Genomic DNA, 12,661 nt, shown 5'->3' with positions numbered 1-12,661 from the left:
GGAAATCAGGCATTAGGAAAGTTAGGTGACCTTTCAAATTAGTTCATCCAGAAAATAGCAGAGCTCTATCCTGTGATTCACATATATTAAGAAGCTACTAAGTTGAATTCCAAATATTAGAAATAACTTTAAAGCAGCAAAATGTTCTCTAATGTATCTTGGCAAAAGCTGGAAAAAGTACAGCTATAAAAATGAGATCACTGTATTTTAGGTGGAATTTTTGAGTTATGATCCTGATAGCTCCAATTGGGTTGTTGCTTCTATTGAATTACTAGTTGTTTTTTTTTTGTTTTGTTTTGTTTTTATGGATAAAAGCATAGTTCCTATAATATGGACAACTTCTCTTGTGATAGGAGACGCAGGCTTTCAATTCTCTCTTTTGAATGCAATTAGTTTCCTCTTGTTTGAAAAGGGTTTTTTTAAATTATTTTTTCTCCTTTTCCTTCTTTCCAGCAGAATCAACTATATAATGATTCAACCTTGAAAAGTAAAACCAACCAATTTTCCAGCCTGTGCACATAAGCAATCCTTTTGTCTTAATTCCCAAATGGTCTCTAACTACAAAAATCTCTCTGGAATTCTTTCTGGAATTGCTGCTTTTACCTGATGATAAACTCCCCTTTTGCTAGTCATATACTGTGTAAACCCTTCCTTATTTAGTTGCTCAATATTTCAACAAAGTTCTCAGGCCTTCATGGGGACTGTCTGATACCCTCTGAGTTTGGTGAAAATCAAAAATGTCAATGGTCCATACAAATCTAATTTTCTGGTTCACATAACAGTAAGCTTTGGCTTTTTTTCCGATAACAATCTAGGGAGAGGGGCTTTAAGCTGTAGGATAATATCTATCTATCTATCTATCTATCTATCTATATCTATTTTTTTCTTTATGAAATGGTTTTTTCATTAAGGGTATCATTTCAAATTTATAATATGTCTTCTCTTTGCATTGCTTGTCCTCTTTCCTCTCTTTCCAATACATTGTAGAGGAGAAGAGGAAGGAATAAGAATTTATGTAAGACATATTATGTACCAGGCATTCTGCTGAGCATTTTGCAAATAGTATTTCATGCTATCCCTATAACAAACTAAAAGATAGGTGCTATTATTATCTCTATTACATATTTGGGGAAACTCGAAGCAGAGATCAGGTAATTTGCCCAGAATAATATAGCTGGTTTAGTGTTTAAGACTGGATTTAAACTCAGTTTTTGACTCCAAGCTAGATACTCTATCTTATAACAGTTGCTGCCTCTAGTATTTGTATTTGTACAGCATTTTCGTAAGATATGGACAGCTATGTGGCACAAGGATAGAGTGCCAAATCTGGCATCAGGAAGCCTCATAGTTCTGAGTTCAAATCCATGCTCAGACATTTATTAGCTACATTCCTCTGGACAAGTCATTTAATCCTGTTTGTCTCAGTTTACTTTTCTATAAAATGAGCTGGAGAAGGAAATGGTAAACCACTCCATTATCTTTGCCAAGAAAACCCAAACAGGGTTATACAGAGGCTGATATGTCTCACTTCCTCTGGGAAAGATGGTGTGAGAGTCAGAAAATCTGAATTTGAATCCCAGATCTAAAGCTTAATAATTCTCTAACCTTGAGTAAAGCCATTGACCTCACTGAGCCATGGTTTCTTCATCTATAAAAAGGACCTATGTTAGTTTTGCCTCCACCTACCTTATGAGACATTTGAAAGAAAGCTACTATTTAAATTTAAATCACTCATGTGAAGATATCACTTCTACTAGAACCATATGACCAATTCAGGTGCTTATAAATCTCATTTTATAGACATAAATATCTGTATTTCTTGGTTTAAAAAATATGTGACAATTAAATGATTCTGTATCCAATGTTATGTACAATAAAGTTCAAAGGCATATATACTCATATAATATAATATAATCTATTACTTAGATTGTTTTTTAACTGTATGACCCTTGAAATAGAATCATTTTTTAAGCCTACCTTATTATAGTTTGGATTTTTTTCCTATCTGAAAGACCCTTGAGATAGTGTGTTTCATGCTTTGCTGAAGGTTTATTTGTCCGTGTTAATGTTGCAGTTTGTTCTAACAAATTGCCTTCAGCAGGCTGGAAATTTAGTTCTTTCCTGATTAGAGAGGTTTGAATTTATTTTGTATTTTGTGGGTTTTTTAATATTGCATGCCTGCCATCTGGTCTAAGATATTTACAAATTTTCATATGTGGGAGGTCATATCAAAGTTCTAGTTTCTTTACTGCAGTTCCTCTGGTTAATTATTTTTCAAAGTTGTTCAAGTACCTTTATTTGGAGTTGCTTTTATTTGGGAGGTTATAAATCATGGCACTTTCTTTAGTATAAGCCTCTCTCTCTTCTATTAAATTTGTATTGTTTTGATTAGCCGTCTTAATTATGTGCTAAGGGAGCCAATTTCATTTCATTTTCTTTTTGTCATATTCTATTGTCTTTTAGTGGACATCTGTTCATACAATGGTCATCATGTTCTATATGGCTTTGGATATTGTTTTTCTAAGTATAATATTAAAGTAATGCCTGTATTTTAGAGTAGATTTTCAGCCTTAAAATATGTGGACAGTTTTTAGCCTCCTTATTTGTTACACACATTTCTCTTCCCACATGCCAGATTGCTAGAACCAACTCCACCCTCTCTCCCAACATCAAATCACTATCATTTTCCCCTCACTACCAGAGGGGGTGGAAGTAGCACTTTTTTCTTTTTTAGACAGTGGGTTTTAGCTCCTCACCTTTTTAAAAGGTGCTAAATCTAGTACTTTTCCCTTCTTACCTTTCTCCCCTCTCCAGCCTCTTCTTTTCTTCTATTTTGTTAAGATTGTGAGTCCCTTGAAGGCAGAGATTTTTTTTACTTTCTTCACATCCCCATATCCAGTCCCTGACATGTAGCAGATATTTAACAAGCCCGTTAATATTTTTTCTCATTTCTTTTCTTCTCAACAATTTGATTCAATTTCTGTGTACAGAAAAAGTGCTAGAAACTGGCCCTCATTCCCAAAGTCCAAATATAGCAGATACTTTTCAAGATGGACAAGAGAATAACTATTATTTTAGCTAGACAGGAAGGTAACCATCATAGCTTATTTTTTTTTACCATCCCGAGTCTTCCTCTCCCTTTTTTCATGTTGTTTTTTTAATCCAATACTCTTTTAAAATATTCAGAGGCAGATAATGTGGCCCTCATTTCTTATGCCCCTTCTCAGGGCAATGATGATGTTCTCTATAAAGCTATAATTATTAACTATTTTGTAATTTTATAAGTGGTACTGAAAATAGTACCACAAGATAAGAATTATGTATGAATTATTTGAAATGAGAAATGTGAAATACCTTAGATGGAAGGTGGTATTAAAGACATTAAACTGGGAGAGGAACATACTATAGATTAGATAATTGAGCTAAGATCAAAAAGAACTCAAGACTGGAACAAGAGGTCAATTCTTAGGAATTGTACAAAATAGTAGAATAATAGAAAATTAGTAGGAATAAGTACAGGGAAAAATGAGGAAGAGAAAGAAGGAAGAACACTGGATTGATCTCAGAACAGTGGCGATTTTGGGAAGAGCAATTTTATTTGGTTGGTAGGGGTTGGCGGTCAAGTTGCAAGAAGCTGGGAAGTGAATAAGTTTGAGATACTGAAGACAGTAAAGATAGATGATTCCTTCTAGGAGTTTGGCAGTGAAAGGAAAAAGATGTAGGATGTTAGCCTGGGTAAATAGAAAGGTCACATGAGTTCATCTGAATATTTAAAAGAAGATCTTTTAAGAAACCTGAACATGTGGGTAAGAAACCAGTAGAAAGGAGAGATTGAATATGAGCAAGAGAGAAGTAATCATGGCAGAGTAAGCTTCTCCCAGACACAGGACAAGATGGGGTAGACCACTTTGGCAAGGAAATGGCTCACCTTTTTCTCTGAAACAATAGAGTTGCTAAAGGTTTTGGGGACAAAGGAGTAACATGCTCAGATATACAAATGAGCAAAATTAGTCTAGTACTATGATGAAGATTAATTGGAGGGAGAAAAGAGGGAAAGTTCAAAAGCCTACTTAAAAACTAATTTTTTTACTGTTCATTCTAATGGTGGTAACATGGGTGGAGACAGGAGAACAATTAACTACAGAAAAGTTCCAGCAAGTGTTCTACCTGCTTCCTCATTGTAGAAACCATTTTTCCTACATGTCAGCCTTCATCTACCAACCTGTACTACTGTGTACCTTTAGCAGACACCTGGGCATTCAGGGTCTCATCTTTGTGGCATGTATCATCTGGACCAACTGTTATAGGGGTAAAGGCAAAACTCCCTGGGTCATTAGTGTGCCTGTGCCCTCCTTGGCAAACTGGGCTTTTTACCACTCTCACTTGCATCTCCATCCCATTCAGTAGCATCCACCCCATTTAAAGAAATTTTAGTTACGTCTCTGAGGAACAGAAGGTACGAGGGAAAAAAGTAGTTTAAACTGAAAGGAAATTTTTTTAAAAGGGTACAGAGAAAAAAAGTAACTTAAACTGAATGTCAGGCTTAAATTCCATGACTTAAAAGTGAACACTACACAACAATAAAGAGCTTAGACATCATTTAAGCAAACAAATCCATGAAGTTAAATGGCTTGTCCAAGATCATATTAACTTATCAGACTTAGAACATATTCAGTTAACGAACATTTTCTAACCTTGATGTTCTAATGGGGGAGATAAGATGTAAATAGCTAGTTACATATAAGATATATACAGAATAGGTCTTCTAATTGCTTGGATAATGTTATTTTTTAATATAAATTCAAAGTTGGAGTATTTACTTTTTTGCTGCCTTTATTGCCACCTATTTGAACTAATTGTGAGAAAATAGCATTTAAGTAGGTTGTCTTCCATATATTCTTTCTCCTCTCCATCTTGTTTCTGAATAGGTTATTTTCTTTTGTCATTCCTTTGTAAGTCACTTTTGTTAAAGGCTAATTGCTTTCTTAAAAAGTTATTGTGGAGCAGCTAGATAGTGCAATGGAGAGAGCACAGATCTTGAGAAGGATCTGAGTTTAAATGGGGCCTCTGAGAGTTACTAGCCATGTAATCCTGGGCAAGTCACTCAACCCTAATTGCTTCTCCTCCAAAAAAAAAAGTTGTTGAGTTTTTAAACCTGAGAAAAATTTAACCAAAATATCTATCACATCCAACTTCCAAAGCTCCTACTAATGAGACAGCGAGGTGGTGTAGTGGATGGAGCATCAGTCCTGAAATCAGGAAGACCTGAGTTCAAATTTGACCTCAGACACTTCCTATCTGTATGACCCTGGGCAAGTCACTTAACCCTAATTGCCTTAGCAAAAAAAAAAAAAAAAGACAAAGCTTCTACTAGCAGTGGCTAGAATGGTTTCCTTTTATTCCATGAGTTAAAACATGGCTCCAGGGCTTCCTTTTAGACAGTCCCCCAGCATTTTGGCCTTGCTTTACCTTTTCATCCTGTTCCTAGTTTCCCTCTTCCCCCAGGCCTAGGCTTCTGAAACCATCTCTCTTATTCCTGTTGTTCAAGGGGTACATCTCCTGTGTCTATCTGACCCCTGTTCACAAGCTCTCTTGAACATTTGGCTCTGGTGAGTGATAGAGAAACCTTTGTGTGATGGTATGCAGTTCGTTCCATACCTGGTTGCTCTGCAGATGAGTCAAATAGCAAGAGAGCCACAGGTGGGACATTCCATAGGCCTGTGTTCCTCTACCCTCTCAGACTTCACTCCTGACCCACTAAAGTAGAATCAAAGGAGTTGATACTTCCACATCAATTTTCAAACGATTGAGGAGGGGGTGGCAGGGGAGAAAGGAAAGCATGGACTAAGTGGGAAATAATGCATATGTACTAGAGGTTTCAAAGAAAAACGCCATCTGTCAAGAGATGTCATGAGCAAGAACAATGTGTAATGAATTGGCATGCTGAACTTAACTTGTTAAAATGGAATTGCTTTTTTGCAATGTGCTTGTGCCGATTCAAATATCTTTCTCTGTCATTTTCTTATAGCCCTGGAAAGAAAAATATCAATGCGACAAAGCAGAGAAGAGCTTATAAAACGAGGAGTCTTGAAGGAAATCTATGATAAAGGTAAGAGGAATCAGTGTCTTTCAGCTAATAAATGGAATCACAGCATGTGTGAATGTGTTTTCATGAAATCTCAGAGTCAGGGGGTCCTCTGGCCTGACTCATTCTTGAAACATGAATTCCTAACAATCTGATGATTAAATAGTCATCCATCGATGACAATCCATACCATTTTGGATAGCTGTCATTTTTAGAATGTTTTTCTTTATGTCAAGTCAAGAGGCAACATGGAGTCATATTGAGCTGGTCTAAGAGTTTTGAACCCATAATTTCAAATCCCATTTCAAATAGTTCCTATTAATAAATAGATTAATTTAGTGAGCCTGGGCACATCACTTAACCTCTCTGTGCCTCAGTTTTCTCCTCTGTAAAAATGATGAGCTTGGACTCAATAGCCTCCAAAAAGCTCTACATCTAAGAGTTTATGGGTCATGATATTCCTTTTAGCTACTTACATCTATTTAGTACTCCAGGGCCAATCAAAATAAATCTAGTCCACTTTTCCCAAGATGGCCCCTCAAAGATATAAAGATAGCCATTGTTTTTCCCAGAATTATCTTTTTTCTTTAAGCCAAATAGCCTACTTTTTGCAACCAGTCTTCCTATAACATGATTTTGGATGCTCTGTTGGCCTTTTTCTTATTAAGCTCTGACCTATTGATGCTCTCTCTAAAATATGGCATATGGAATTGAATCCAGTACTCCAAATGCAATCTGGCCAGGACAGAGCACAGTGGAACTATCTGACCCCAGCTTCTCACAGGCTGTGAAAAGCTTCAGGCAGGGCTGATAATGAATAGTGTCAAAATGGGCTGAATAAGCAAAGTTTGGAGAGGCTCATTATCAGTAAGTTGGCCAAAGTGATGAATTTTTCTAGCCACAACTATTCATGAAGGCCATCTCCTAAAGCATGAAGGGGTTATGATCCTTGTTGGTGAAAGCAGTTCCCAGACTGATGATATCATATATCTTTTGCCAGCCTTAATTTCATTTGGTCAAGTTAGTTTATAGAAGGATTTACAGCCCTAAAATATTAAAGAAGTAGTAGAATAGAAGATTAGTTATTAAGCCATATAGACAAGAATTATACTAACTAATTTGACCTTAGCATATTTTAGGATTTAGAATATACTAATGAAACGCATAAATGCTAGTCTGGAAGACCTTAGAAGATAGAAAGGAGCATCCCTGGTTAAGGGAAACAAGGCAAATCTGAGGGCAATAATAGAGGAATTTCAACCAAATTAGAATATATATAAAGTGTTTTGGGTGTAGATATAATTCCACTTTTAATATTTTAAAGAGGTCCTCATGAGGACCAATTAAAGAAATTTGGGATGTTTAGTGTGGAAAAGAGTTATCTGAATCTTAAGGGTTGTCATGGGGATGAAGGATTTCCTTGATCACAGAAAGCTTAACTAAGAACTTATGTGGAAGTTATGGAGAGGCTAATTTAGGATGATTATAAGAAAAAACTTATCTAAAAATTAAAGATATTGAAAAGTATCTTTAATACCTTAAAATATTAAAAGTGGTTAGTTTCCCACTCAAAAACTTTACATAGAGAATGAATTCCACTTGTTAGAAGTGCTATTGAGGGAATTCTAATTGAGCTAGGGGTTAAGCTGCTAGTCTCTTCCAATTTCCAAAATCTATATTCTAACACAGCGAATGTGAAAATTGCCTCACACTTAGCTCTCTTATGGTTTTCTTAAATATATAAGTTCTTCAAGATACTGTAAGAAAGACTGATGATGACCATAGACTAATATTACATTAAATGCATTCATCTTTTACTACAAAGAATAATAATTTTCACTTTTTCCCCCAATATTTAATGACCATATGTTGAAAGAAACAATTATACACAGCTAGATTAAAATTCAATTGATTTTGCTTGGGGAGAGATTTGTTGGTATAAGCTTCCTACAATAAATGTTAAAAAATAAATAGCATCTGGAATTATCTTTGTAGATAAGGTTTTGGGTTGGGAGCAATTCCTACATTTAAAGGAATTTTTAGTATAAATGATTATGAGAGAGAGAGAGAGAGAGAGAGAGAGAGAGAGAGAGAGAGAGAGAGAGAGAGAGAGAGAGAGACAAAGACAGAAAAACAGAGAAAATAAAAGAGGGAAAGAGGGGGAAAATGAGGGAGGAGGGAAAAGATAAGAGACATAAAATGGAATATTTGAGAGGTCTTTTGCCTAAAATAAATGCAAGTAAGTTATAAAGAAAGTAGCAGCTCCATTAGTGGCAGAATGAAATTAAAGCTAAAAATAGATTGGAAATTTCCAACATTTTAAAGTAATTTCAAAAATTATTATATGTTATTGGGACTAAAAGGAATCTCAGGGGAAACTGAGTTTATCCCCTTACTAGAAACAAAACAGCATTGAAAAACCACCTAAGCCTGAGGAGTGTTTATGTTGTTATTAAAAGCTCTCCGGAGAACAAATCATAATCTCATTTATTTATCCCAGCTCCTTGCTTTCTTCTATCGTCTTGAAGCCTTCCTTTAAAAATCTAATCTAAATCCTCCATGCTGTTATGTAAATTTTTAAAAAATTTTACTTCTATGCTTAGAAGAGAGAAAGAACAGATAACTGTGCATAATGATATGTAATGGCCCTTAATGTTCTTGAAAATGAGATCGTGTTTGTGAAGTGCTTTGCCAACTAAAATGCCATATAAATTTAAGTTATTATTATTTATTACCACCTTCAGTGCTTGCTCTTATCCAGTTACAAAACTACATTGCCCTTAATTTTTCTTTTTCCCAATTTCAGTAATTCATTTAAGTTATAGATTTAATAGGGATAAACTAATTTGGTGAAAAATTACCCTATAGACTATTTTAAAGAAATACAATTTTATTTACTCTTAAATATGTATAATAAATAACACCAGGCTCCCTAAATTTTGTATAATAGAGAGCCTTACTTAATGAAATCACAGAATTTCAGAACCAGAACAAAACTGAGAAATCATCTAGTCACTTTAAAGATAAGGAAGCTGAGGTCCAGAGAATTTTAATGAATTAGAATAATTTATGCTGGCAGAATTATGATGAGGACACAAGTACCTTGAGCCTTTATTGTCTTTCTACAACACCATCCTGTTTCTGCTCTCAAAATCTTGTTCTTACTTAAAACAGGTTCTTAATCATTTTTATGCTACTGATCCTTTTGGCAATCTGGTGTCTCAAACTAAATGATGTTTTCACATACATTCATGATAGAAGTAAATGATAAATTTTTAAATAAAAGATTAGTCAAAATAAAGAAGTATCTTTTCCCATCTATGTTCACATACCACATACCCTACCCACTAAAATCTATTCATGGATCCCAGTTTAAGAACTTTGATCTTTTTTTGAAATTTTTTTCCATTTATATTATTTTTATCATTTATTTTTTAAAGTTTTGAATTTCAAATTCTCTTCTTTCCTCCCTTCATTTTTCCCCTGAAACAGTAAGCAATTTGGCATGTTATACATGTGCAATCATGCAAAACATTTTCATATTAGTCATGTTATAAAAGAAAATATTTTTTAAAATTTTTAAAATATCTTTGGTATATAGGTCTAGTAGGAGTATTGCTGGATCAAAGGATTTGCACAGTTTTATAGTCCTTTGAGCATATTTCCTATATTGCTTTCCAGAATTGTTGAATTGGTTCACAATTCCAATCAATAGTGCATTAATATTCCAATTTTCTTATATCTCCTCCAACATTTATCCTTTTCCTTTTCTGTTACGTTATTGAATCTGATAAGTGTGAGATGGTACCTCAAAGTTATTTTAATATACATTTCTTTAATCAATAGTGATTTAGAGCATTTTTCATATGACTATAGATGGCTTTAATTTCTTCATCTGAAAATTGTCTATTCATATCCTTTGACCATTTATTAATTGGAAAATGACTTGAAGTATTCTTATAAATTTGACTCAGATCTCTATAAAGTTAAGAAATAAGACCTTTATTAGAGAAACTTACTGTAAAAAAAATTTTGAACTCTCTTTCTAGTCTTGATGTATTGATTTCACTTGCACACTCAAAAAAATTTAACATAATCAAAATTCTTAAAGGTAAATTTTTGTGTAAGTGCCATATAGTACTGAGAAAGATGTATATTCCTTTCCATTCATATTCAGTTTTCTCCATGGGTCTGTCTCCTTAACTTCTTTCTTGTTTTTGTTTTGTTGTTGTTGCTGTTGTTGTTGTTAGATTTCTATAGTTCTGAAAGGGGGAAGACAAGGTCCCCCACTAGTACAGTTTTACTTTCTTTCCGCCACTAATTCATTTAAATGCTTTAAAAATTTAGGTGTTATATTTTTGGTGCATTTATGATTAATAGTGATTTTACTTCATTGTCTATGATGCCTTTTAGCAAGGTATAGTTTCCTGTCTTATCTTTTTTAATTAGATCTATTTTTGCTTTTGTTTTGTCTGTGATCATGATTGCTATCCCTGGTCTTTTTTTTTTTTTTTTACTTCAGCTGAAATATAATGATTCTACTCCAATCCCCTACCTTTACTCTGTTTGTGTTTGTGTGTCTGTTTAAAATATGTTGCAAACAACATATTGTAGGATTCTAGTTTGTAAGTCATTCTGCTACTTTCATTTTGTGGATGAATATATCCCATTCACATTCAGAGTTATGATGACTAATTGTGTATATTCCTCCCTGCTTATTATTTTCTCTTTCCTTTCGTACTTTTCTTCCTCAAAAGTGTTTGGTTTCACCCAATCTACTTACCCCTTCTACTCTATTCTATCTTTCCCTTCCTTCTTCTCCCAGTGCAATCCTTTTTCTCACCCCTCAATCTTGTGTTTTTAGATACTGTCCCATCAAGGTCAACTTATACCCATGTTTTCTATCTAATGATAAAATTCTTAAAAGTTACAAATATTATTTTCCCATATAGGAATGTTAATATTATTGGATCCCTAATGTTTTCTTTTTCCTGTTTATCTTTTTTAACTTTCTCAAGTCTTGTATTTGAAAATCATATTTTCTTACTAGCAATGGTCTTTTCATCAGAAATGCTTGAAAGACCTCTGTTTCACTGATTAATTCATTTTTTCCTAAATGTTTACATTCACTTTTGCTGGGTAGGTGATTCTTGTTTGCAATTCTAGTTCTTTTATCTTCTGGAATATAATATTCAGGGCCTCCAATCCTTCAATATAGAAGCTAATAAATTCCTTGAAATCCTAAATTTAGCTCTACATTAGTTGAATTGTTTCTTTCTGATTGCTGGCAGTATTTTCTTCTTGATCTAGGAGTTCTAGAATTTTACTGTAATATTTCTGGGAGTTTTCATCTTAAAATCTTTTTCAGGGGATGATCAGTAGTTTCTTTCCATTTCTACTTTAGTTTCTGGTTCTAGGATATCAGGGCAGTTTTTCTTGAAATATGATGTTCAGGCTCCTTTTTTGATCATGGCTTCAAGTAGTATAATAATTTTTAAGTTATCTTTCCTGGATCTGTTTTTTCAGTCGGTTGTTTTTCCAATGAGATATTTAAAATTTTCTTCTATTTCTTCATCCTTTTATTTTATTATTCCTTGATGTCTTGTAGAATCATTAGCTTCCACTTGGGCAATTTCTAATGTTTAAGGAATTATTTTCTTAAGTGAATTTTTGTACCTATTTTCTGTTTGATCAATTCTACTTTTTTTTAAGAAATTGCTTTCTTCAGTCAATTTTTACAAATTTTCTTTTGTGCTTTGAATCTTTTTTCTGAGTTTTCTTGCATCTCTCTCATCAATACTTCTTCCACCGCTATAATTTGATTTTTTAAAATCCTTTTTGAGCTCTTCCAAAACTTCTTTTTGTGTGTGCCTGAAATCAATTCACATTTTCCTTTGAGTCTTCACATGCAGCTTTTTTGACATTGCTATCTTCTTCTGAGTTTGTGGTAGGTCATATTGGCTCCTTAAAGTTGATAGTTAAATTTTCAGTGTAAGCCAACTCCAGCATACCCCTACCTCTGATCAAACAGCTCTCACAAGTAGAAAGAATAAGGGAGGGCACCTAGCCAAGAAAAGAATGAATAGAATTGATTGTTTTCAAATGAATGTTTCATTTATAGTATGCACTAGAATTTAGAGATAACTTTTCATAATATACAATTAGGTGTTTTGAATTTTTTTGTTAGCAAATTAAAGAAACATTTTGCCGGTGTTATGTTTAATTTTGAGCACAAATACAAATTACAAGAAATGTACAACTTTTATGCAGAGGCTGCAATTTTTTTTTGGTATTATAAAGGAAAAAGGCTGATATTTAAATTAAAAGGTCATCATCTTAAAAATGTAAATAGGTTGCATTTGTGTCAGACAATATTAAGCTTACTTAATTAGTTTAAGGAACTTCCAATTTGGAGATTTCCTCTACTTGAGCAGATTGGCAACTGTATGCAATTTAGGATCAGAAATCTAGGTCTAGAAAGAGATCACGTAGTCCAATATCCTAATTTTACAAAAGAGAAACCTGAATTTCACAGGATTTCATAACTTGTCCAAGATAATAAATGTCAATGCTCAA

At 33.7% G+C, this 12,661-nt stretch overlaps 1 protein-coding gene across 13 annotated transcripts in view; it reads left to right on the top strand.

Annotated features, from left to right (window-relative positions):
• PHACTR1 (phosphatase and actin regulator 1) overlaps nucleotides 1-12,661 on the top strand; it is a 635,610-nt gene that overhangs the window by 481,391 nt on the left and 141,558 nt on the right. For all 13 annotated transcript variants that reach the window (XM_051970672.1, XM_051970675.1, XM_051970671.1 and 10 more), the window contains one exon: nucleotides 6,029-6,109. In XM_051970672.1, the coding sequence (XP_051826632.1) occupies nucleotides 6,029-6,109 (81 nt within the window). The remainder of the gene's footprint in view (nucleotides 1-6,028; nucleotides 6,110-12,661) is intronic.

Source organism: Antechinus flavipes, chromosome 1, assembly GCF_016432865.1.
Source record: "Antechinus flavipes isolate AdamAnt ecotype Samford, QLD, Australia chromosome 1, AdamAnt_v2, whole genome shotgun sequence".
Taxonomy (NCBI): domain Eukaryota; kingdom Metazoa; phylum Chordata; class Mammalia; order Dasyuromorphia; family Dasyuridae; genus Antechinus; species Antechinus flavipes.
Note: the sequence above shows the minus strand (reverse complement) of the source record. Positions and strands in the feature narration are given on the sequence as shown.